The sequence below is a fragment of the Polyodon spathula genome, chromosome 8, assembly GCF_017654505.1.
Source record: "Polyodon spathula isolate WHYD16114869_AA chromosome 8, ASM1765450v1, whole genome shotgun sequence".
Lineage (NCBI taxonomy): Eukaryota > Metazoa > Chordata > Actinopteri > Acipenseriformes > Polyodontidae > Polyodon > Polyodon spathula.
This window is the reverse complement of record NC_054541.1, coordinates 28,802,033-28,829,488: the sequence shown is the minus strand read 5'-3', so window position 1 is coordinate 28,829,488 and position 27,456 is coordinate 28,802,033. Positions and strand designations below refer to the sequence as shown.

At 36.0% G+C, this 27,456-nt stretch overlaps 3 protein-coding genes across 10 annotated transcripts in view; 1 reads left to right on the top strand and 2 right to left on the bottom strand.

Moving 5' to 3' along the window:
* The window catches only part of LOC121319740 (protein PHTF2-like), a 64,583-nt gene extending 56,618 nt beyond the window's left edge, over nucleotides 1-7,965 (bottom strand). For 6 of the 8 annotated variants that reach the window (XM_041257489.1, XM_041257492.1, XM_041257499.1 and 3 more), the window contains exon 1: nucleotides 7,815-7,965. The gene's annotated coding sequence lies outside the window, so the exon portion shown is untranslated. The remainder of the gene's footprint in view (nucleotides 1-7,814) is intronic. The other 2 variants (XM_041257498.1, XM_041257494.1) reach the window with 1 other exon arrangement.
* Nucleotides 7,966-9,118: 1,153 nt separating this feature from the next.
* LOC121320250 (transmembrane protein 60-like) lies at nucleotides 9,119-10,976 on the top strand. Its single transcript, XM_041258500.1, has 2 exons — nucleotides 9,119-9,375; nucleotides 10,372-10,976. The coding sequence occupies exon 2, from the start codon at nucleotides 10,424-10,426 to the stop codon at nucleotides 10,826-10,828; it is 405 nt and encodes a 134-aa protein (XP_041114434.1). The 5' UTR covers nucleotides 9,119-9,375; nucleotides 10,372-10,423; the 3' UTR covers nucleotides 10,829-10,976.
* A 4,373-nt stretch (nucleotides 10,977-15,349) lies between these two features.
* Nucleotides 15,350-27,456, bottom strand: part of LOC121319739 (lysine-specific demethylase RSBN1L-like) — a 52,328-nt gene continuing 40,221 nt past the window's right edge. Inside the window, exons 4-8 of the mRNA XM_041257488.1 lie at nucleotides 20,650-20,787; nucleotides 19,973-20,115; nucleotides 17,414-17,581; nucleotides 16,953-17,061; nucleotides 15,350-16,692 (exon numbers count right to left, since the gene is read on the bottom strand). Of these exons, the coding sequence (XP_041113422.1) occupies nucleotides 16,045-16,692; nucleotides 16,953-17,061; nucleotides 17,414-17,581; nucleotides 19,973-20,115; nucleotides 20,650-20,787 (1,206 nt within the window). The 3' untranslated portion in view covers nucleotides 15,350-16,044. The remainder of the gene's footprint in view (nucleotides 16,693-16,952; nucleotides 17,062-17,413; nucleotides 17,582-19,972; nucleotides 20,116-20,649; nucleotides 20,788-27,456) is intronic.

Here is a 27,456-nt window from a genome sequence, read left to right as displayed (position 1 = left end):
GATCTAGTCGTAGCCTTCACTCGGGCTTCATCCAGCAGTGGACGCTTTCGTGGGTATTTCCAATTGCTAATAATGAAAAGAAGCATCTACTTACATGGAGCTGTTCTTCAGTTCAGGTACCTCATATAGAAAAGCGAACTGTTTGTTTGAACTGTTTGTTTGTCAAGAATAATACTACAGCTAACTTTTATTATTTTTTAATTTGGATTTGAAGGGCAGGTCCTAACATTTATTAGCAAAATAAATCCAATAAGTTTTAGTAATTAAAATATCTAGTTATCTATGTGTTAATCCTGATCATGTGGTTTGTTCAGTAACTTGTTCACAGTGTGTGTTCATAAAGTCATGACGTGCCTGTGTTGTTGCTGTGATATGCTTAAATAAAGTTGCTGAAACTAAATCAGACTGTGTCTAGTTGTTTCATTTCAACTCATCATTAAAACCAAAGACTAGTTGCTATTGTGGTTACTTTTTTTTTTTATTACTTTTTAAATTTTTATTTTTTTAACTTCATTTCCTATACTTAATTTAGATAGATAGGCCAGCAAAGAAGCAGAATAGTCTACATTGACAGACAACATTCACAGGGCAACGAATACTGTATATTTTGGGGCGGACTGATTTGGAACAGTGATTAAACATAGTTTGAAAGAGATTTAAGCCCTCGTATTGACCAATCAAGTTAAAGGAAATCTCTGTTCTGTTTTCTAATTGCTTAGTACATCATTATTTTTAAACCCGTAAACACGCTCTACTGTGGGACTGTTTCCATTGTGTTTTTACTATATTTTATTATATTAGAAAAACGTATAGGACTGTTTCCGTCGGGAGTGATGCTGTGAGAGTGGATGCGTGTGTGTGTTGGGATTGTTTGAACGTTGGTGGGATTTGCGATTGTTGACTCCCAAAGGAGTTGCATTTTCCAAACTAAAGGCTGCAATCTGAACAAAGGCAGCCCTCACTGAGTTTCCCTCAGTTCTTGCTCTGTGGGAAGATTGCTACCAATTATATGAAGGTCTCCCATTCAAGTACTGACCAGTGAAAGCTATTTGCTTTAAACTATTGATTCACCCCAGTTGTCACAACAGACACAAAACTGAATCAGTTCGTTTATTTTTCCATGTTTCAGAGAATATATCTCCAAAAAAATGTGATTAATTCTGACTATCAGCGAAAGTTTTTACTGTTCCGAATAAGTAACCTGGATGACATTCACAATTTTAGTGAACTGAAAAAAAATGCAATTTCACAGACAAGTTGTTTCTTGCTGAGTTTTTTTTTTTTTTTTTTTTTTTTTTTTAAATGAATCACGATTCCCTCTTTTTGTTAAAAAAAAGTGGTTTCATTTTAATCCATTTTAAAATAGGATATATGGAAAATAAGTTGTTTTCCTTTTAAGATTCACATTTATCGGTTCACATGTAGGGGACTCATGAGCTGAGAACACTTAAAACGACTGCTACTGTAGCTGTAGTTTACATAGACAGCGGGATTAACATTAATCCCGAGTACCTCACTTTACCCTAGATAAGGCAGTCCAAGATTAATATTATCTGGGTTTGTGAAATCAGATGAAAAGGGTTTTTTTTATGCCCAGTGACTGGAAGATCAAGATTACTTTCAAATAATAGATTTAATAGCATTCTGAACAAAGCTTTTGTAAGCCTTAGACTGGCACGTTGAAAGACTGCCACTTATAACAAGAAACATGCGTCTGATAATCTCTGAAAAGCTTTTTTTAAATGACACTTGGAATTGTCACTTGTTGCGTTCCTGCCTCATGCTATTTCCAGTCACCACCTTGCTATACTTTGCTCCTAAAAGGACAGATCACTACTCTTGCATTATGAAGAAACAGACTTGCACGACCACTAAGAAATAGCTGGTGGAATTTCAATCCTGTCAGTTATGTTTAGATCTGAAGACTACATGACAGGTTTAAAGCATTTGGAAAATATGATCAAACTGTGATTGGAAAGCATTAGTTATTACTATATATGGTATAATGAACATTGGGAGGAGTGGGGCATAAGAACATTTCAACATAACAAAGATTACAAATGAGTGGAGGTCATTCGACCCATATTGCTCGTTTGGTTGTTAGTAGCTTATTGATCCCAGACTCTCATCATTCAGCTTCTTGAATGATCCCAGGGTGTCAGCTTCAACAACATTACTGGGGAGTTGGTTCCAGACTCCCACAATTCTCTGTAAAAAATCACCTATTTTCTGTTCCGAATTCCCATTTATCTAATCTCCATTTGTGACCCCTTGTCCTTGTTTCTTTTTTCAGGTCGAAAAAGTCCCCTGATCGACATGGTCAATACCTTTTAGAATTTTCAATGCGTGAATTCGATCGCCATGCCTTTTAAACCGGGAATAATTCTGGTCGCTCTTCTTTGCACTCTTGCTAGAGCAGCAATACGCTTTTTGTAGCGAGGTGACCAGAACTGGCATGAGTAAATAGTCTTTTTTTTTTTTTTTTTTTTTACCTGTTAAATTTAAGTTTCTATACTAGTAATTGGAGCCGTTTTTGCCATTAAGGAAAGTCATACAGTAAATATTTTCTTTTCTGTCATCAAGCTGAGTAAACTAAATAAATGTAAAGTCTAAATCTGTAACTGTAGTTCACAGCAGAGATTATTGAAAACATTAGTGTAGCCTTCAATTGCCACTTGCTTTTCATCATCGGTAGGTTACCGCACATACTAAACCTGCAAGAAACATGTACTATAGGACACACTGTGCATACAGGTTCATCTGTCTATAGGTTTAATCATTAGCAACACTCTGTAAGTGGAATGAGTTCTTGTAACACTTCAGGACAAGCCTTCATTAGCACAACCAACAAGAAAGTCAGAACAAATGTGTAAGCTAGACTCCTATAACCTCAAGAATGTACTAAGTTCCATTACAACAGCTGGTAGTAAAGCAATCTTGGGGCATCAAAGAAAAACCTCCATGCTTTACCGTTTGCTGAAGGTGATTTTAATGAAAACTTCTGTGAAAGCGTTCTCCAGAACCAACTGCCTACAGTATTTGGGAACTGGCTTCTGCAAGTGGAGGATTCCTTCCAGCAGCTATGTCATGATGGATTTTGTTTCCAGCTCTAAACATTGACAATATACCTGTAGTTTCTTCCAGGGCTGCAGGTGTTGGTCTTGCTTTTCCCTCGACAGATCACCTGAGGGTTCTACGAGACTGACAGGTGGAACCTAGTCTGTCTGGGAGTGTTACACCTGTTTCTCCATTTCTTTGAAACTGGAATATTACACAAATAACTTGTTTGTTTGGAAAATTTGCTTTGACGTCAGCCAGCTTCATATTGTCCATGGCTTGTTGGTAGCAGGTGTGTGTCACCCCACCCCACGAATATAGTTGAAAAAAACTGTGCATGTACTGTATGTTTATTTTAATGATGTTACTTTGAAAAAGAACACATGGCATTCCAGTTGTAAAATAAGATCCAACCATTACATTTAATTAGAGTTAAAGATGAAAATAAGTAGGGCTGTGTTCAAAGGTTCGTTCGTTAGCCAGGGGTTCGAAGATTGTTTTAAACCTTCGAAGGTTCGTCAGATGCCATAGATGCAGCGTTTTTTTGTTTTGTTTTGTTTTATCCTTGCCTGTTAACAGAAACTTTTTTGACAATGTGTGGATACTATCAATCACACATTAAATGTCACTCACATGCAAAATTCAACCTTTTGGATTTTGTTGGAACATTTTATAATAAATGAATTGTTATATCTTAGAATACAACTCAAATTGCACATATGTTCTGGTTAAATTTCTAATTAGACAAGGGATCTGATTAACACCTTTTAGACTGGATAGAACCTGGGAAGCTGACTGTATCCTGGCTTTTGTCTTTAAAACAAAAGTCTGCCTAACAGGACCATGTTGTAAAACAAGTCCTTTGATGTCCAGCCCTGATATGAAATATATTTGTCTTTTGGGAGACCATGTTTTGTATCAGAGCTACAAACCTATTTATTGATAAACATCTTCCCAAATAGTAAACTAGACAAACAGGTTTTGCATAGAAAATACAGTTGGTTTATCAAGGGGTCATAAAAGCTAGCCCCTTTAGTGGGATCTGGGCAGAGACAGATACTTCAAGGGTTGATAAGATTTGCGTAACTGTAACCAAGAAAGTTGTTTTCTTCTGTTTAGGTTAACGTAAAAAAGTGATTTCATAAGGTTAAGTCTATATTAACTACAACATTATATTGTCTTATTGATTCTGTTATGACCTGTGCTTAGGGAAAATGGAATACCCATCTGTTTGACTGCATTGAACAAAATATCTTTGTTGAAATCTACAACGGAGTTCGGAATCACAATCAATATTTATACTGACGGATGCATGAAGGAAAAAAGAACACTAACTCCTAACTAACCTTTATTTTTAAAAACAGATTTGTATAATGCATATTACGTAAACAAAAGTTGTTGTACTAAAATCCGCTACCAAATTGTTATATGTAGCAACTCTATATGGTGCCGCTGCCGTGTATGGAGCAGGGCATAGTATCCAAAACACCGGGGGGTACCTATAGCACTTGTACCGCTTCAGTAAAATATGTACTGAATATCTAGTGTACAAGACAGTGTAAGAAAAGTGCTATGGTAAAATGTGTGAAACATACAAAATATACGAAAACACAAACAATAACCCCTCCAGTCTGGTGTTATCCAGAAGCAATCCTTTAATTTCTTCATTCTCCATCTCGACAGTAAGGCGTTGCATAGCGTAAACTGTATTGAAAGAAATGTCTCGTAATCCCTCTGCTGTTTTGTTAAATGCCCAGACGACCAAAAAAAATAATAAATAAAAGTGCAAACTCTGCAAGCGGCTCGTATCACAGAGGTATAACCAATCTCCGGGGTCACTTCACAAGCGTAAGTTCATATTATTATGAGTAGTAGTATTAATATTTTTAGTCGTAGTAAAATGCAAATGATAACCTGCTTGGAACGGAGACTGTTAAATAAAGCTTCGCTTTCCCTAAGTCTGCTGCAGTTGTACAATGCAAGCGTACTGTAGGTATCGCAAACATCTTCAATTACATGTAATTTTTATTTAAATTATAAAGACATGATTACTGTTCCATATAAATGATTTTTAAACTGCAAGTGAATGTTTTACTCTATATGGATTACCCGTAAAATACGATTTTCAATCAAATATAAACAAGTAGCTATAATGACGTCACCAGTAAATTATGCAAATGAGTACCATCGAAGAGTCAAACCTTCCCTCGGTAATGTGTTCCAAACTTTCGAAGGTCAAAATGTACACTTCGTTGCAGCCCTCAAAAAATATGTGAATTCCATAGCTGAATCAGCCCTATGGTTCTCTAAATCTATACAATTAATGCAACCGAAGTGACCAAATATTAGAACCGAAAGAACCAATATAAAATGAATCAGCTGTACAAGAATCAAAATTCGAGATGGTTGAGCTCAGAGCCATAAACAGAGAAAGCATTACAGAAATGCCTTTGTTCAACACTTTAATCCATCATTTTCAATATAATGCTTTAGGCAAATAAAAGCAACACATAGGCATTAATGGTTGCAATCTGGATTTTGTGCCAACTGGTAAGATTTGTTCCATGGCTGTTTGCCTCACAGATAACAGACTGTAGGTCACAACCTTTTTCCTGCCCACAGCTGTTAACGAATGCTGATTTGGGACACAGCCACACACACACACTATTTTAAAAAGACAACAGGGGCATTGCTATATCCCCATTTCATCCCACATCTTAAAATATTAAAAAATAAATATTGATTTTATTGTCAACTACAGACAACATTTTCTTTAGGATTCTACTTGTTTTCTGTTTTGTTGGTTTAATAAAGAAAATTATAACAGAAATTAAAGTATTAATAAATTAGGCCAAAGGACTTGTCATGGTTGTTTATGAAAAATGCAGTTCCCATAGCCAGTTGTTTATTGTCAGTAACTGGCCCATGTCCACTGCTGTCTTTCACAGCTTCTATATTATTTCTTTATACTAACAACTAGTATATGGTCCAAACAACACTTGCTGGCATTGGTTAGCAGTTTAATAAGAGACCTGCAGGCATATTTGGGTGTTTTTGACAGAAGTTGCAACATTACTGATGTTTTTTAGAAACTTAATCATACAGCTGAGAAGGCATATGTAGTTTGAAATATATTGTTGTTTTAAACAAATTTCTACAAAAACTGTATCACACTGTATCACACCAAGACTAATCTTGATCTCTAGAAAATAACCTTTCAAAGTCGTAGGCGTGTGGCTTGATCAGCTTTTCTGATAAACACTTTCACACACCCCATTTTGGTTTCATTTGATTTTGGATTCCATATGTATAAGCACAGCCAAAACATTTATCGGCTTGACCTTCTTTCTCAATGTGTGACTTCAAATGCCAAACAGGTTGCTTGAATACAATAGTGTATGGACCAGAACTGAGGACTGGCAGAATGTGGTACTAGACGGTCTGATAAACCTCACTGTATGGTATATATTAGTGTCATGATTTTGGAGAGGACATGGTTATTGTGAAACTTGTAATCAGTTGGGCCAATGGTGCTTCTGTGGTGGTTTGGGAAGAATCCTGGTGTCATGAACTGCAGCCACTAAATACACCAACAGGAAAGAAGTAATCCAAGTATGTTCTGGTAAATGCAGACAATAGTCTCCTATCTATGGTGCAGCAAGCCAGTGAATGATCAACCACATACTGACACACTGCACCTAACACATTAGGACATTTACAGCAGTAGCACAAAGTAGTGATTAAATCATCACAAAAGTATTTTATATAGGTATTACTTTATCACAGGATGTGTATTTCTTGTACAAAAAAAGGGAACCAGTAATGAGGGGTATTACAAAACATGGGGCAATAAAATTGGGGCAATTACGACCCATAGAAGTTCCATTCATACAATGTGTATTTCACTGTCAGATTTCTGTGATGACCCTTTCACTCAGTCACAAATCACACAATCCCCTCAGATACCAAACTATGTACTCAGGGTTGTTAATTGCAAAAAAAACAAACAAACAAAATAATAATAATAATAATTAACGTTTTCAGCCTGACCCAGTCGAGGGGTCAAAAAGTGGTTGATTTTGGAACCCGTAACCTTTAATCGATCTTTAATTTAAAAACTAATTGAGAAAGATATTTCTGTTAGGTGTCTTTTTCATTGGAAATTGCACGTGTTAATTTAATCTGAAAACAATTATTTGGAAAGGTCAAAGTCCCTTCTTCATACAGTTACATGAAGGGAATATTTTAAAGCTGTACTACTACGACTAATACCCCCAGTTAAAACCCCGCATTGCCCAAGCCCAGACCGGACAGCATGCAACAACAATAGGCTAGGACAGCAAACTGGAAAAAAAAAAAAAAAAAAAAAAAAACACATGCACGCTTCCCTGATTTTGTCTTTCCTCATTTTATTAATAAACAATGATATATTTATGGAGAATTGACGATTCAACCCCTTAAAATATTCCATTACGACAGCTCTCCTTGGCTTTGTTACCGTGTTGAGAACGCACATTGCCTATATTTCGATGTATTTATTTAGTTTACATACGTTACATTTTTGTTTGTTTATTTTAATGTCAAAGGCAATCACTTTCGACATTCATCGTGTCATTAGTTACGACAAAAGACAAAACCTCCCGTGGCTGGTATAGCGCTAGTGTAGTTCTGGAGCAGTTAAACCATTTTAGTTTTTTTTTTTTTTTTTTGTTTTGTTTTTTTTCGTTTTGTAAAATAAAATCTCGTGCATTCCTTACCTCAGCAGGCGGTATTTTTCAGAGAAGTGGTTATTTTGATGATGATTTGCTATACTGATGGGTTCTGTTCAGAGTAACTGTACCATACCTCGTTAATTATTTTCTCTCAATCTTTTTCTTTCTGACCTCCACTCTCTCAGCTACGAGTTACTGGTGGCTGACTTGTTACCGTAATGCTTAGAAGGAACAAGCACCAATTAATTGAACGTTTATATTAATTTCCTCACAGTTTGTGAAATTATTCGTCGCAGTCTATATTTAGGCCCCTGTGTGTATCACACTATTGGCCATTTTTCAAAATCCTTGAAATGTGTTAAACTGTATCTGGACGCTTTATTGTGGTCATTTCATCACGTATTTACCACAAAATCAATTGAATGATGATTTTGTAGTGTGATAGCAGGATAAATGGTTTTCACCTGAGTATAACTGAAGAAAAAAAAAAAGCTGGAAATGTTGCTTGAGTTGCTCGGTTATTCCCTCTAAAGGCCTGCAATACCTACACGAGAAGTCAATGGAAATAAAAGCTGTCTGTATTTGAGATAAATCCTGCGCTAGTGAGTACACCATGTATCAAGTTCAAAACATGCTATGGTAGGATGGCTTGAAGCTTTGATCCTGTCTTTTCAGTCTCTTTGATCATTTTTCTTAAGTGCCACAAACGCTGAACGTTTCTAAGCATTTCAATTTCAAACGAAACACCTTTGCTCTCCTTCACACCACAGCTGATGTGGTTAAGCAATTTACAGAGTGCTTGCTGTCTGTCTGATAACGTCTAAAATATACAAACTACTTAGCCTGCAGCAATTCAGCACTGAAATAAACCATATTAAGTAGGTTTTTAATATTTAATATTTCCAGATAATTGTTAAAAAAAAAAAAAAAAAAAAGAAAAGAAACAGACACACTGCACCTAACACATTAGGACATTTACAGCAGTAGCACAAAGTAGTGATTAAATCATCACAAAAGGGTTTATATAGGTATTACTTTATATGATATAATGTATTGATATTTTAAAATCTATTTATACATTCCCATGATGTTGTTAAACTGTTTATGTTTAGAATGTGTTTAAAATATGTGCAACGATAGATATATAGATACAATCATATAGTTACAATCCTAGCATTTAGTCATTTTACAACAGAATTCTATCTGTGCAGTGAAGTATTTTCTTCTTTTTTTTTTGCGATGCATTTTTTACAATTATTATGGTAAGGACCTTTGGTCCCGGAAACGGTACATTCAAAACTGTCCTAAATAAACGCAGATACTGTGCGATTAGCGGCTCTCTGGTCCTATTACATATCCTTAAATGAAAGGGTGTGTGGTTTTTTTTTTTGGGGGGGGACGGTTTATCTTCAGGGTAGTTGCTGAAGATGTCGGCGTTTGACATAACAGGAAGAGGTGTCAGTGAAAATGTGTTTTGTAAATCCACTTTGTATTGTTTTTAAGGAAACTATCGTAAATGATTTATTTGAACATAATACTAGATGTTTGTAAACTCGGTTATTCGTTGAGTATTGCTGCATTGGACACACAATCCAGATTAAGAACGGTAAATTGGGAACGTGTTACTGATTCAGAACCTTTCATTCTTCGTTTAAAAACCAAGGCTGAAAAGCACCTTTTTTTCAAATGATATGTTTTATAATTTGGGAAGGGAAGTAATCATGCTTAATTCAACGAATAATATATAACTAGAGCGTGTTTAATGTTTCATGGTGCATTGACTGATTTGTATATATTTTGATGTAGGCTGCAGTCAAAATCTAGGCATTTTCAATCTAGTATTTCTTACACTATATTGTGACCCATTAGATCATAATTGTTCTTAACTGTATAATTACTAGTATAAACGTATTTTGCAGTTGAAATTTACGAAGACTGTATTCCTGTCGAAATAAACACGTTTGGTTAGGGGCGCAGACTTCAAAACACCCTTTTTAAATTGTGCCTAAATTTGAGGTCAGTGTTTTGAAACAGGAAGAAATACTTTGTTCTCCATGAAAGCTGGTTTAACATTTGTTTAATCTATCATAGTTTCTGTGAAATAGCGAAGTTGTGTGTCAATATTAAAAGTCTGGATTTAATTGCGTTAACAATTTTCACCCCAATGTATATGCAGTTCAAATAGAGTATAACTTAAGTCAGTATTTAACCCACACTTACTCATATTAAACTCTAATCGTAACATTAACCAAAGTAGCTAGGTAGTGTTTGCATTTGCTTAAACATTTTTTATCCAGGTTACTCCCAAAGTTGGTGTCAATGCAACTTTACTGAATCCCTGATGTTACCAAAGGGAAGTTGGAAATTGCACACAAAAAAACTGCCAGTGGGCAAATGCAGTGGCATATAGGATAACATGACTTCAAAGTATTTCTAGTATCTTTTGTTAATTGTATGTTCACATAGTCTAAGTGTATGTTATGTCAAAATAATAACATCTCCAAGAAAATTCTTGGAACATGAATTTGAATTTTAGCTTAGGGTGGAAATGTGGATCATGTTTTGTCTGTCAGAGTAACTACCTGTTTGTTCATTCGTTCAGGGTGGCATCATTGCTTTTTCTGTGGTATGAAGATTTTTTCCAAGTCTTTTAAATGAGAATGTCCCTGGCACAGAGGGTGCTCCTGACCTGGCTCTTTACTCTGCTGTTCCTCATCATGCTGGTCCTCAAACTGGATGAGAAGGCCAACTGGAACTGGTTTCTGATCTTCATTCCCATCTGGATCTTTGACACCATCCTGCTGGTTATGCTTATTGTCAAGATGGCCAGCCGCTGTAAATCTGGCTATGACCCTCGCAACGGATCACAGAACTTGAAGAAGAAGGTGTGGTACCTGGTGGCTATGCTCCTCAAACTGGCTTTCTGCCTTACCCTATGTGCCAAGCTGGAGAAGTTCACAGATATGAAGCTGACATTTGTCTTCTTACCGCTTTGGGCTCTACTCATAGGGGCTATGGTGGAGCTCGGATTAAATATATTTTGTGATAGAAGAGACTAGTCTGCAAGTACAGGAAGGTACCAACCCTGTTAAAAACATTTGCTTGTTTACGTTACTCATCTGAAAACATGAATAAACTGCAGACTCTTGAACCTTTTCAGAGACTGGGTAAACACTAAGTTAACTCAATCCATTAGCAAGATGCAGACTATGGTCATGTAAAATGTGTTAAATATATTGATTTTGCATAATGATAAATACTTTATGTATATATATATATATATATATATATATATATATATATATATATATATATATATATATATATATATATTAAAAAATATGTTTCCATGCAGAAAGAAGCAGTTGATGGAGAATATATATATTTTAAATTTCATAATGCTTAAAACTACTTTTATGTATGTTCTTGTATTTATCTAATTTCAAAAACAGTTACCATGCAATTGGGAAAGTATTATGAAAGCATCTGCATAAAACACAAATAAAAAGATATGCAGAATAAGCATGTATGCAATACCATGACCAACATTTAACTGTTTCCGTTGAACTGCAGAGCAAAACCGACAAGCTATATCTCCCATACTGTATATGTATGCTGTAAATAAAGCATACTTTTGAGACCGTGCACTGCAGACAAGCTTCAATGTCTTGTTTTTGAGGTTTCCTGTGATCTTTTTCTTCTTGAACGGTAATTTTTTTACTCAAGTAATTTGTTTTAATTGTTATAATTCCAGTTTATAGCATGTGTGCAGCACCATTGTATTTAACAATCATGATATTATGTGAAAAGTTCTATGGCTAGTGAGTGTTGGGCATCATGTTTTCTGCATACGTAAATGCGTGCAGGTCTAATCCAGTGCCCCAGTATTTGAAACGTTTTTATACAGGCAACTGATATTGTGATCTATAAGGTGAGAATCAGTGTAATGTGCATATTAAGAGCTGTGGCTGCCTTATGATTGTGAATTGTGCACTGTTCTATTTTGCTAAAAACAAGCAAGAGTGCTGCAGTGACCAAGGGCCATTAATATTGTAGGTCTACTTGTTCCAGCCCATTCCCTTACTAAAAAATAAACTGTTGGCTGATAAGAGAAGGTGATTGTTTAATTCCCATTATAAAAGTTGACCATAGTAAAAGCACAGCAGAATGCAATAAAGCATAGGAAAGCATAGTAAAGAAAAAGACCGTATTAATAAACATGGTATACTTTCATAGGGGTCAGATGGCTATAAAGGTTTTACAGTAATCTGAAGTAAATCTTACAAGACAGATCTTTGCAGCATACACAATGTTAGAAAAGGGTTGCTAATGCATACTGGTGTAGTATTTATATATTCTTGTGTACACATTTACACTTTTTTTTTTTTTTTTTTGGCAGTTAAATAATCAATATGCGAACCTGAAAGAACACTTCCAGAAGTGGAATGAGAATACTCAACTTATTTTATATCACATGCATGTTTGTGAAAATAATTTGATTTTCTACTTTGCTTTACGGTGTTTTAGTTTTTATAAAAAATACAAAGTGGGTCTTTTATGAGAATATCAATAACACATGCGCAAAATGTGTGAACCAGACTGTTCATTTTCTGTAGTTCTGTAGGGTTTAAGTGTTGTGTGTGTGTTCTAATCTGGTATACGTCTGGCAAAGCCAGCCAAATGCATTATAACACTGCAGTATAACAAGTGCAGAAATGTTTTTGTAAATCAAGTGGGGGGGGGGTTGTTTTTTTTTTTTACTATTTATATGCAGGATTTCCACTTCCAGGTTTTAATTTGGTTTTATATTGTGCTTCAACACAGTCCCTATAATGTATTCAGAAATACAAGTCCTGTTGCACATAAATTATAGCTCATGGATTGGCTGGTGATACATCTGTGAAGAATGCAGGTATGAAAAAAAATGGAAGAGAAGGACAGGTGCCTACAAGGTGGGAAATTGTTTAACATTTATAACCAAAAAATATTTTGCATTACATCTTTTTAAATGTATTTTTGCTGAGTAAATGTTATTTTTTTCAGTATTTTAAGTATATGTTTTAATTGTTCACAGGAGAATTGGTTCCTTATAACTAAATATTTGAGACACAGGTGTTGCAGATAGGCAGTTGGTTGAATACAAGATACAAGCAGTGTTAAGTGGGTGGCTTTCTACCATTTGAGCATTATTGAAGGAATGTAACTTCCACTATTTTAGTTATATTAAAGTTGAAGATGTTAGTTTGTAAGACATTTCTAATCCAAAGGTGACTTGCTGGCAACAGGTGGAAATAAACAAAATTAACTTATTGGTTGAAACAAAGTAACGTACCCAGAGCTTTATCTTTGAATAAAAATAAATAAGCACACTTGTGGGGTGTTAATGTTTTTCACATTTCTATATCGCAATATTTTTCTTTATGCTGCACCCTTAGAAAAATGATAATTTTGGCATCCAGTAATTATTTTCTTCAAGCTGTAACTTTATTCATGCTGTTTCTAAAAGCTTGTCAAAGTGCATTTAAACAGCAGACTTGTTTATACACCAAGCAAGCTATCTGTAGTAGTGTCCCTTTTTTCTCTTGCACGTTTTCTTTAAATCATTCAGATTCTCAGAAAAATAAAAAGAAGCTATGTTAATTTCACTAAATTTATCCCCTTTCCATTACATGTTTTTAGCACTTTTTTTTTTACTGCTTGCTGCTCTGACCTCAACTTGGCTCTCCCCTATATTTAAATTTTACTCATGTTAACCAGAGGCAAATTTCTTCATTCACCATCTCAACAGCAAAGCGTTGTATAGCATAAGCTGAATTAAAATAAATGCCTCGGAATCCCTCTGCTGTTTGGGATTTTTTTTTCGTTAGTATTAATATTTTTAGTAGTATTAAAATGTGACCGACTGCTCAGAGCGGTGACTATTAAATTAGGTTTGCTTTGCCCAAGTCTGCTGCAGTTCGTGCTGCTGGAACGCAAGCTTACTCACAAGCACATTCAACGTGTAAATAAACGTGTATTTTTTAAATTGATTATAAAAATATGATTACTGTTCTATATATTTTTAAACTACATTTAAATGTTTTATTCCATTTATATGGCTTCTGCAAAATAGGATTTTCAATCAAATAAACAAGTGGCTATGGTGACGTCACCAGTAATTTATGCAAATTAGTACCATCGAAGGTTCTAACCTTCCTTCGATAATGTGTTCCGAACCTTCAAAGGTCAACATGTACCCTTCGTGGCAGCCCTAGCCTTAATGTTTAACAAGTTTAATAAAATTCCCAATTTTCCTTTGTTTAAAACTCAAGGTGCATAATGGTAGTTCCACACCAGTTGATCTGCCATTACAAAATCAGAGACTTCTCACCAAAGCTAAAACACGTTTAATAATTTAGACATGTAAGAAATTTTACATTCCATCTGTTTGCATCAATTGTATACACTTTCTACCTTGGTCATAGCTGGTATGCTGCAAAATAACTAGCATGATTAACAATTGGTTCTGATCTGACTGAAGAGACTCTAGACCTAAATTAACCACATTTAAGTCTACAGATCTTGCATATGGACATCTGCAGCCACTGTTACCTGGTTTTGCCCTCAAATTACACAATTCTATCAAGTATTCTGAAGAATTTCAAAATAACTTGGAAGCTGAACCTCATTCTGGCTTTACTGAGAAAATGCAGGGTGGTGACCCCCTATCCCCCTTTAACAGTTCATTAAAAAACATGATCCTTGAAATGTAAGATGTAAACCAAATACAAACAAAGAAGCAGCAAAACTGAATTGCGATTGAAAATGTATAGATCAAGGGTGGAAGAGAGGATGAATAGCTGATAGGAGTGCAATTCTTTTCTAAATATGTATTATCCTGATGCTAACAAGCTGAACCTCGATCCCCCAAAGGTTAATCCCCCAATTAAGCTTTTTACTTGTTTTTGACACTTAATTCACTCCATTATCATTGTTTTTTCTAAAGCAGTAATTACACATATTCTGTATGCATGGGAGCATAGTTTATGCAATTGGCGTTTACATCCAGCAACTTCAATCTTTAGCCTGTTGCATTTAATGCTTCACTATCTTTGCACACAGTACATGTATATGCACAGAGATGGTTACACTGCTGTGCATAGGACTGCCACAAAAAAAGTGATGTTTAAAATACATATTTAAATAACAAAATTCAGCTGAACTTTTGTACATTTTTAAACTTTACTTTTGTTACATAAAGATGTACTATGTAGCAACAGATGCCTTAGACTAACTTTACAATGCTGAGCTTTGTGGTTCACTCATTATAAAAAATAGTTATCAAATCTGAAATGCTTATTTTTTTCAACCTTAATAATGGAGTGAATTTCTGAAAATTGCCTTACGTAAATACATTTACAAACTTAACATGATACATGGAATGGTGCCTATATTTAACAAGGGTTTTCAGGGTACACATTATTGTTACAAAAATAAGCCTTATATGGTTTTCTTTTAAAAAGACCATCAAACTAAAAGGTTACACAACTTGCTCTACCCCCCCCCCCCCCCCCCCCCCCCCCCCCCCCCCCCCCCCCCCCCCACAGTATTAATATTATCAAAGTGTACAAGTTCTGAAGCAAAATGCTGCTTCTACGCTGATTCCATGCCTCATATCTTCTATGCAAGTGCAAAAATGACAATTATGTGTATCATGATCATGGAAGAGCACTAAATTAGCCACATGAACCTACCTTGCTTTGGGTCACTTAATCTTATGTATTGTTCAGTGTAGCCCTTGTTTCAACAACATTCCATTTTTCTAAAACTTTATTAGGAGGTTCTTATTTAAGTATAAACCACACAAGTTAAAAAAAAAAAAAAGTTATTTACACTACAGTGCTGACACATTTCAAATGGAAAACAATTTGATATAAATAAGCTCTATGGAAAAGCCTGGAGTCATCAAAAGAATTCTGGCTCATCTTACAAAAAATATATATGTTCATGTCAGCTCTAATACATCTAAAACCTACAACTTAAAAATATATTATTTAAGGACCTGTTTATTTCAAACCTGCAGTGTAACAGTGCAGCTGGCCCTAAGTGCTTTGATAGTTCACAGTTACGGACAGGCACTGAGGAATGTGTTACAAGCTACATTTGCTATGTATTCATTCGGTAACAGAGTAGAGAGCAAGCCGCAAGCCTGCCCCACAGAGCTTACATATTCCATATAGTACACCACACTGCTGAAGATCATAAAAACAAAAGATATAAAAACAATATGTACAAATTAGTATAAAAAGTCTTTCTGCTGCTCATGCAGGTGGTGTTTTACTGAAGGGTGCGGCCTTGTGACCTCAGGAGCGTTTGTGTAGAGCATGTCCTTTGAACTCTCGTTCCTGGACTGAGATTCTGGGGTACTGACTTCTGTCGGTGTCTCTGCCAGCACACTGTGCGGATGCTTTGCTGAAGTGGTTTGACATTCCGAGTGCTGGGATTTCACTTTGCTTTGTGGCTGTGTGACCTCTGCAGGCTTTGTGTTCTTTTCCAGAAGCAAGTCTTCAGGTTCCACTTTGATTTCTGGAAGCTTAGTGTCCTTAGGCTCTTTTCTTTGTTGCTGAGGTTTAAAGTCTACAGAGGTATCGGTGCTTACTGTACACTCGCTGGCCTTTACATTGACACCGGTGTGTTCTAGAGTTGCTTTTGTTTCTGTCCCTTCTTCGGATTCATTGGAATTATTGGACGCCTCTGCCTCTGGGTGATATTGTTTCAAGCGTATGTGCCAAGCTAAGCTGCAAACGGACGAGACCGTTTTAAACTGGTGCACAACATTGCGGGGTATAAAGTAAATGTCATTGTCGTAAAGCTGAATCCTAGCATAGCGGATTCCTTCCCGTCGAAGCTGGTTAAGCTTTGCGTCGTCGACCCATTGTACACACTTGGAAAAAGGAAGAAACAAAAGGAAAGCTTGTTAGAAAATGTTTTTATTGCAAAACGAATATTACATATTGCATTAGTATTCTGATGCTCTGGTTATACCCCTTTAATACAGAAAATCAAAATAGTGTTGCATTACAGTTATGCCACCAGGTGTCAGTATAAATGAGAAAAAGAAAATACGGTTGCATGTTTTGAAAAGCACGCAGTAAGTCCTGCTTTCTCGATCATCTATTGCAGAATTTATATTGCTGTCTTTACCTGTGACAGAGGGGGTTCATGCAGATCCAACTGCAGTCTTTGCACTGCCTCCAAGAAATCTCCAGCGTGAAAGCAAACCACATCTTTGGTTATTCGAGGTGGATCAGGACTACAAATGACAGAAGAAACACAATTATGGATGAATACTTGAAAGCATTGTGCCAGGCAATGTTCCTTTTTGCTTGACTTTTAAAAATGGTATATGCTAGCTAAAATGCAAGTCCCTAAAAATGTAACACTGCTACAAATGACAAACAAATTTCTACTGAAGTATTGCAGTTGCATTAAAATGCATATCATAAAAATCAGTTCTTGAAAACTACACAGAACTAGGTTTTAGCCTTCATTAACTCCTATACTAAACTCAGTGTAATAACTAAACAAAAAAAAAAGTGAAGTTAACATTTTATATTTAAATACATAGTATAAAAAAAACATCATAATGAACTGTGTACACATACCACTCTCCGCAGTGTACTGCCTTGAGGACCCCCACTGCTGCTGTGGTCTGGCGCTCAAAGCCCTGCCCTATGTGGTCCGCATGGGCCCGAGTTCGGTCTTCAAACAGCATCTCACGGGGCTCACTGGTCCGAGGTAGGTACTGGAGGTTTTTGATTTCATTGGTAGTCCTAAGAAGGTAATAGTAAATGTATATAATTGTCATATTAAAAGTGGAAGAAATCATAACAAATGATTACTCACATGAAACCAAGTACATTTTTCTATTTAAATAAAGAAATGTTAACATACATCCACAACTGTAAATGCAAAGTTAGAGCTACTGTATCTACATCAGAAATAAGTAGGACTAAATCAATAATGTGGTAACCAAGTATTACAACAATTTTGAAAAGCGGTCTGAAATATGTAAAAGCGAGACACCTGTAATATATTACCATCTTCAGGAATGTGCAAAATTTGAATAGAAACCACTTCTGTGCTATAATCCCTTTTAAAGTCCATGTATGCTAGTGCACCGATTACCAAGATGCAGAAATACTGACAACATAAAGCATACTACAACAGACAATAAAATAATCTATGTACAACAAAATTAAGTAAAAAGATTTGTCCAATTTAGCTATTTCTCAAAGTATATCCATCATCACTTACTGAACATTGTATCCATTAACATTTACAATATACATCAGGCTAGAATAAAATGAATACTACTGGTAGTCAATAGATTTTCATAGTCTTTCTAATATGAAATGAGCAGTCCACTTAAGAATAAGTTCAAAATGTTATTCTTGTCAGTAAAATAGGTTATCAAAAAGTACAGACTCTACAGTGTCTCCTAGTGTTTTAGCTAGAGGACCTCTTAAATCACCAAAGCTACTGCAGAGCAGAATCTTGTTTGTGGTAATATTTTATTTCCATTTAAAATGGCTAGTGGATTTTAAGAGGCTGTTCATAGGCGCTGTATATGCAGTTTTAGCATTAAAAAATACTGAACGCATCTCTCCTCTCAAAATGTAAACAAGATGTCCCAGTAAAGCATGGATGTGCTATGTATCTACTCTGACCTAATGCTTCACTAAACTCGGAGTAACCGTGAGCACATGCAAATGGACCTTTTAGTGATCAGGTGGCTGTGCAGTGACTGCACTTCTAAAGCGGCCTATATTTAAAACTACTAAAATCCATAGATTATTTGTAATGTATTTTGATGTGCAAATAATTGATGGAGAGACCTGCTGTCACTGCTTGAATAATTGTTAACATTCAGCAACTTGCCTGAATAATAATATAGAAAGAATGAATTTTGGACTGACAACACGTGACAAATCGGGTATTTGTTTAACATATAGAACAAGAAGTTAAGTTAAAACCCGAATCTGAGCAGATGGAAAATAGTGATTTCAAAAAGGAGCGATTCCACAGTATGATTATTACCGTTGCATTTAATTATTCACCTATGTATTGTGTGATATGTATTATTAAAAGGTCTATATTTCTTGGTTTAAACTTTTCATACCTTCAAAAGTTCCCCTCTGTGCAGAATACCCATTATGTGGCGACTAAAAATGTGAGATCTCCATTCAACATACTGCACATGAACACTACCCTACAGTAGTGTACAAAATTAGCACTGTGGGGAATCTCAATATCACCGAGTGGTACAGTAGCACCTATTAAAAAAGCATTACAATGCATCAATGATTCTGTGAATCACTCCCAACAGAGTAAGGTGCTGTATATTTCCAAACCAGTAGAGGGAGTGTAAAAGACATGCTACTCCAGTTCTCACATGGCTGCAGTAATGAGAAATTCTAACATTTCAAAATGTCACCGTTACTTTTATAACCAGGAACTGTAAAATGGAAGAATGATAGGGGAGCATCTTTATAATATTTATTTCCTTTGCATCTGTAAAGAAATTCATACTGAACATTATTCACACAAAAAAACCCACCACAAGCACTTTACTCATCTCCAGTCTTTTTGTGAACACATACAAAATATTATTTTGCACAGCACAGTGCATTCACTGTCTGTTCCAAATAACTCCATATATATTTTTTAAAAAATGTACTTTGCTGCAGAAACAATACAAGAGGGAATGCATAATAATAAAAGGTATCACAGCTTCAATCCATGGATGAATTTATTTTCCCACTTCCTACTTGTCCGACTTGATGAGGTTTTCCCAAATTAAAAATATCATAGGACAAGCATTTAGCATTTAGACAGTCACAAAGACAAAGCAGTGAAATACCCCTTGACCTGTTAATTCAGTTAGTCAGACTTGCTGTTAGAGGTGACTGATTCTGCGGAACTCTGTTGTCCATTCTCAACTAAATGTAAAATTTCCCAATCATCCATTTATAAATCAAGGCATTGACAGATGGATGAACACAATCAGTGCATAGAATAAAGCGAGAAATGAATAGAAAGCCAAAGAAAATCAGCAGGACTGGGAATAGATCTTGGTTAAAACAGAACTATCATTATGGTTAAAGGAAACCAGCAGGTCTAAAACAGGACAAAAGGGTCACTAAATGTGAACACAGTCCTACCTTTTTCTTTTAAAAGGTGACTTTGGCATGTCAGCTACAGGAATCATCTGTTCTCCAGGGCGTACCCACATGATGGGCCCGTCATCGCTGTCTGTTGGGCTCTTTAGTTTAAGACTAGAAGAAGTTCCCCAAGGTAATGTTCGCTAAAAAGGGAGAACAACAAATAGCTGAACTCAATTCTGATTTTTACATTTATTTATTTATTTATTTTAAACACGGGGGGGGGGGGGGGGGGGGGGGGGGGGGGGGGGGGGGGGGGGGGGGGGGGGGGGGGGGTTAGCCACACAGGTATAGAAAATAACCCATGTTAATCTTTACCACATGGTTGACAGCTGAAATACTATTTCTTACCAAAGACTTAAAGATCCTATCATACAGTTCAAACAGCAGCATACATTCACACCGATTTTTACAATGTGTTTTGCTTGAATGCAAATGTGATACACATTATGTAAGAATATAATAAAGTTTACGAATGAGGCGGCGGCCATTTGGCCTCTCTTGCTCGTTTGGTTGTTAGTAGCTTATTGATCCCAGAATCTCAAACAGCTTCTTGAAGGATCTCGGGCTGTCAACTTCAACTACAGTACGATACATGAGTGAATTAATATCAACTTCCCAGGAATAAAGACATTTTATTTTCAGTACTACCAGTATTTCTGGTTTCTACAACTTACTTTTAAAAAGGGTGAGTCCTCTAACATGCTGATGAATTCTGGAAAGTAATCTCCTACTTCTTCATCCACAGCTCCCACCAGGCTGATCTGTCTCATCGCACCAGCTCGGTACGTCCCATGCGAGTAGGTTCTTTTTACCTGCCAAAAACAAGTTCAACACAATGATTTTCAAATACTTGACAATATGAAAAACTACTGGTGAAAAGATGTACTAAACTGCTGAACTTTAACCTGGACCGGTTACATTTAACTAGTATAATATATATACAGCACATGGCTTCCGTTTCATGAAATTGGGCCAGTGTGTCAAAAAGCTGAAAATAAATTTACAAACCATTTTTTAGAAACATAACTACGAACTAATCCTAACTTTCACGCTGCACGTCATATTTGTTTTACAGTTAGAATCTGATACAGTGTACTGAAGTGCTGTGTTGGTACTCGTTCCCGCGGCAAATCTTTTACAAATCGGGTTTTCTACAACCAAGCAACCAATAAGTTTAATTTAGAATAGTTTCCTATTTTAATACAAAAGTTGCAACCTTTTTGTGTATTCGATTACCCAAACTCTGGTTTCTTACGCTACCAAGAGTAAAAGGCAAATGCATGTGCCCTAAGTAGACAGAATAACAGTGTAAGCCAGTAAAGTTTAGCCGGGTTCACAAAGTGTTCAAACAACGTCCAAGACGTGATTTCTTCGCTCTGTACCCTATTTCCTTAGGCACAAGTTTTTTTTCTTTGGTTTACTGAATTAAAATACATAACTCAATGAGCAGCAGCAACGTCACAGCATGTATCTCTTCAATTAAAGCAACAGTAGCATAATATTGCGCAAACCACCAAATAACTTTTGCTGTACAGAATAAAATAACACCTATCATATTGCAACCTAAATATTCAACATCTGTTTAATTCTAACAAATAATATGTATAAAATAATCTTAATAGTACAAATAATGTAACCTGGCCAAAACAATAGAAAATACATTATAACAGTTTAACATTACTAATTACAACTAGCGTACTGGCATGAGATGAATCCAAGTCAAGTTACTTTGTTTATCCAATAACCTGTATCAAAACAAGGATATCTGGTTGCACTTTTAATGTTCAGTGCAAATGTTGACATTTTTCCATCCATTGTCAAGAGTAGACATTTTAAATTGAACTGCAGTCCAGCATTAAAATAAATAACTCCTTTCCAAGTATCTTGCCTTTTTTTTTGTTGTTTATTAGTCACTGCGTTGTTGTGCTTAACATTTAGTACGTCTTTATATTCATCATAATGTTAAATTACCTTTCTAATTTCAATGTTAACCAAGTTTGGATTACTATATTTCTTTTAGCACTTGCTATATACATGTTAAATGGCTGAAGTAACATATACTGAAAGGCTTCTTTAGCTGCTTTCTTTTGAGAAGTGGGCTGTATTTGGTTACCACACACAGTTAGAAACATACTGAAAATAAAAACCATCATGAACAAATAAATATATTGGGCTACATAAAATTGCATCCGGGCCAGAAAAACATTAGCTCAGTGGGCCAGTAGTTAAAAATCTAAAATGCAGAGCCCTGCACTCCTTCATTTTTCAGGAGGGGCCGCTGTGGTACACTCATTAAAAACAACCAGAGTGGCTAACATTTTGACATGGATGCCTTCTGTAAAACAGCGTTCAACTGGCAGCCCGTAGGCCAAATTCTGCCCGTGAGAGCCTCCCGTCTGGCCTGCCGGATGTCAGCTGCAGTACTGACAACTGGGCAGTTTGTTTGCAAAACTGGGCTTTTTTAATTGCGTTTTTGCGGGAGAAAATTATGCTAGGCGGGTTGTCTATTTCTGGGTGGTTTTAGCAAAACACTGCAGGGTTTTTTTGTTTTGTTTTGTTTTTTTTTCCATGAAATCTCTGCCATGTTTGACACACACGATGAACACAGCACATCCAATCAGAATCTGAGTAAGAACAGCACACGCGCAATAAAAAAAAAATGATATGGAACGAGGAAATCAAAGAAAGAAAAGTAAAATAAATGAAAAAAGAACCGAAGATGAAAAAACGACAAAATGTAAGAAACTAACAATATTGTTCATAAACAAATATGAATTTAAAAAAATCCTATTTTGCAGATACAAAGGAGTACTACATTTTCACAAGAACTGTAGCAATTTATTTTCATGGCAATTCTTACAAGTGAAAATATTTATGTACAGTATATGGAGAGCAGCATAACAGGAGCGTCACTTCTGTATCTGTATGTCTGTCATTCCTTTCCTTGGTTGTTGCTAGTGCTGTGCGTGTGTGTGTGTGTGAATCATGTGCAACCTTAAACAAGTTAACTGCAGTGTAAACTTGACACAATGTATTTGCTTTGTTTCTGGATTGATACTATCGGCAGACCTGAAACAAGACATCCGTTTTGCTGCCTGATAATGTATGAACTTAACTAGTTTGAAACATCCTATAACGAATTAGAAAATGGATCAGAGATTTCCTTTAACCTGATTGGTCGATACAAGGGCTTCAATCTCTTCAAAGACCAAGTGAGAGCGATAGGAGCCGAAAAAAAAGGGCCGGATCTGAGCAATACACAGTCCCTGCACCACAGGCATAACACGGACATAAACAAGATAGCTGCTTCCGCATCCAGCACTCAAAGAATATCACGGATATTTGCCAAGCTTTGTGAGATGTTATAGTAATAAAATAATGACTTGGATCACATTATTGAGGAGTTTGGAGTTAGGTTTTTGATAAAATGAGTGATCAGATGATTTATCAGTATGCATGTGATACATACAGTGAACAAGGGGTGGGGAGGGGCTAGAGATGCAGTATTGAGTGTCCTGTTGCTATGCACTGCCTTTTAAACCTGTTCTACTTTGAATAAAATTACTTTTAAACAGCGAGTGTAAAATAAAGAGCGCCTGTGAAAATATATTGGACCTGACACACCTGACAAGTGCTGAATAAATGGACTGCAAAGGGTTAAGCATATCACAGTAACACAGGCATGTCGCATCTCTTCTAAAGCCAGGAGAAGGAGGCTTTGATTTTATGAACACACACTGTGAACAAATAGCACGATTAGGATTAACACACACTGCAGATAACTAGATAATTTTTAATCACTAAAAACTTTGTTTTGTTAATAAATGTTCAGACCTAACAGCATCTTAAATATTTAAACTTACACAAATGCACAAACATGCATTCATATGCAAATAAAAAAATAAGTCTGCTGTACTTTAATTCTTTACATGATCTTTTCACAAACGGGGGGGGCACCAGGAAATATTCCATGAGAATTAAAGCCATGGTAATACTGAAACTCTAGTACATTACAAACTCAGAGGGAACACGACGCGGTACTTCATATCCTGCTAGAAAATGAATCCGCTGCTGCTACTGGTAGACAGGTCAGGGAGGGTAGCAAGTATTTTACACTTTACATATAGTAATGTCAATGCCATGAAATAATGTACCTTGTATAATTATTATAAAGAATAAATTACTGCCATATGTGCCTCTACCTCTTCTATTAATATAGCAATCTCCTGTGACGTGAAGCATGGTTAACGTATTCTCTTGGCGAGTGACCTACTACTTGCTGTTCTGACTTGCGCGGATTTTTCTTGCTCTGTGCTGCTGACGCTCGACACGATCGCCACTTCTACAGTCAAAACTGAGTCTGGCAGTGACGCAAGTGCATTCTGTCTCTTAAAGGGATTATTGCCTGGCCCTGATTGGATAGCAGATTTCCCAACCTACTCAGCATTGATTGGCTCGGGCGCTGTCACTGTGCCACTAAACGCGCTTGTGCTGGGTTATTATTTTGATCAGAATCGCACTTTTGAAGAAGTCACGCCCTACGGGGCAGACGCGATTGACTTTAACCACTGCATCTGCGACTGCACTCGTTTCATCAGAATCGAGCCCTCAGTATCAGATGATACAGTCAGTTGATCATTTTGGCGAGACTGCAGTGTGTTCATTTGATCAGTTTATCCACATTTTGTACAGGCAAACCTAACTAGCAATATGTTAATTTATTACAGTAACATAAAAAGTGCCTTTAATCAAACACAGAAAAACAGCAACCCTAAATATAACATTCAAGTTAGTTACTAACCCCTACAAAAGGAAACCTTTAATATATTAAAAAGCTACTTGTTAACAGTTAATAAAAAAAAGACCCCTTAACGTAGCATGATTACAGAGTAACTCCCTTATAAACAGTATATTTTCAAATAAAGAGCTTTTTATTTATGCTGATATTTTTCAGTTACCATTGTATTTGAAAGTAATTTAATAACACACATCTTTAAACAATGAAAGTAAATAGCCAAGTAGACTTTTTTGTGTGTTTTAGATGGCCAATTTCTGATCCAGGAGACACAGCCAGTGACTTCTGACAAACACTGCAGTCTCAACAAGACATAAAAAAGAAAGAAACATTAACAATTCTGCTCCACATTCTACCTTGAATAAAATAATGAACTGCTTCCAAGTAGCACCCATGTTGGATGATAGTGACAAAGAGAAGAGCAGAATTGAAACTAGCGTTTCTAGTGGCAAATCACACCGCCATTTCCACTGTGGATTATTGTGTGAGATAATCAAAGACACTGTAAAATGACCCAAACTGCAACTCTCAAAGACATCCAGCTGCTCAGAACTTGGTGCACAGCAGTGATAAATTCAGTCCTTGGGTCATGCTTTTAATTTTTTTTTAAATTTATGGTTTCTTTCAGGAAGCAGTAAGCAGGTTTTTGTAAAAGTAGTTGGCAGCCCTGGTCAGCTGTCTTTCATTACAAATGCTAGTTGCATATAGGCATGGTTGAAAGGTCGCCACAATCTACAGGGCATTTGCGTTTCCTAACATTATTATTCATATATTCATTGGCAACATAACGTAACACAAGAACAAATTGGTAATAACCCTTCTCCTTCCTTGTTTACAACACTCTGTATGTAAGCTTCCCTCAATCAGTCTGCATTTTCATTCCCATCAGCACACTCCATAACCAAAGTTTTTTTATTATTATTATTATTATTATTATTATTATTATTATTATTATTATTAACTTCTTCAAATAATTACTGCCTGCACAAAACTAGGTGTAGCCCCCTCAATTTTTTGTTCTGCCTTCCCCACCCCACCCCCACCATGGAAAGTCTGGCACCGCTGTCATGACAAATTTACAATGCCACCGCCACTGAATGATGTGCATTCATGACTTTACTTGCATGCTTGTTGCGCAGTCATTTATCGTTCCTAACAAACAGCACCAGCTTGGACAGATCGGAAATGCTGATCAGACACGTGTATTTTTCAGCATGCCTCAGTTCACAAATTGGGAGAAAAATAGGTTCTGACTGTTGTGTTTGCAATGCGGTCAGTGCAGTTGTGGTTTGTAGGTTACATGCTGCCTGATGTCATGTTTGCTCTTACCGGGACGCGTGAGTTAGTGAGCAAGTGATATGGTGTACTACAGAGATGCCATCTTAAGTATTATACAGTACACAGCACAATAAACAAGCTCTGTGGTTAATCTACAACAACACTGTTTTGTGTCAGTTATGTATGATACAACAGCATAATTGACATTGTACCTTTAAATGCATAGTTGAGGGTTTATTTTTTTTACATTTGGTAAATTTGGGCTGCGTCTTAGATTCAAAGGAATATGGTACCTTAAATATAAACAATACAAGAAATCTTAACTGCCAAAAAATTTATACAGTAATGCACACCCACGTGGGTTGTACAATGTAATTAGTACCATTTTACAAAATCATATTTGCTAAATGCAATTAAAATTGTATATCTTACACGCTTAAACTGTACAACGGCTGTGCCAACAAAAATACAAGTAAACCGCAATAGTTGTTCTTGCCCTATATCACAAATGCTGCCGTGACTGTCAATTACTGTCCCGGACGTACCTTATTTGCGCAAAATATCTGTGGATCAGGAAAACCGTGTGTATTAAAAATTGGTATATACGTATATAAACAGGCCTGTTTTAACCAGAGTAATTCCCCATTAAAGCCCATGTTGTTTGGCAGGGACATGCCTCCTCAATATGTGGTAAATGGAACTCTGTTCCAACAGGATGCGTTCGTTGTAAGTGGAGTGCACCTGTAATAACAATAAATTATTCTGATTCATGCAATGTTAAACAGCAGCAATTAATTTAAAGTGCATCAGTGGGCATAGGGTTAAATGTCTTTAAAAAAAGTTAACATTACAACAAATCCTTATATTTAAAAAAAAAATCTAAGTGTTCAATTCTGTTTGTAATATTTTGTTAGAAGGTTTTGAGGTTTTTTGGGAATTTTTTTTATGCTTGCCTCGATCCTTGTTTTTAATTTTTTAGATGCTCACATAGGGGTGTCACAACATGAACATTTTCTCATATTTATGAAGCTATAATAGGTATGAAATCAGTATAGCCTAAACTAACTCAAAAAATATGGTGCTTACTTAATACAATAGATATTTATACAATACTCAATATTGTAATTCATTAATTGCAGTACCACGTTTGTTGTGTACATGCTGGTTTGTCCATGTGGAAAATCTTATGTGGAGAGGACAAAAAGAACAGAAAATTAAAGAACATAAAACAGCGATACGTACAGGTAATCTGGATTATGCTATGGCAAGACATTATATACAAGATGGTCATGGGTCATCATCTACGCTAAGATTTATTGGTATAGAAAAAGTTAATTGTCCTAAATGAGGTGGTGATCATTTGAATGTCCTATTGAAACGAGAATCTTTTTGGATTTATACATTAAAT

What these genes read in the sequence shown, in the direction of transcription:
- LOC121320250 (XM_041258500.1), top strand. Translation starts at nt 10,424, where the DNA reads ATGAGAATGTCCCTGGCACAGAGGGTGCTCCTGACCTGGCTCTTTACT.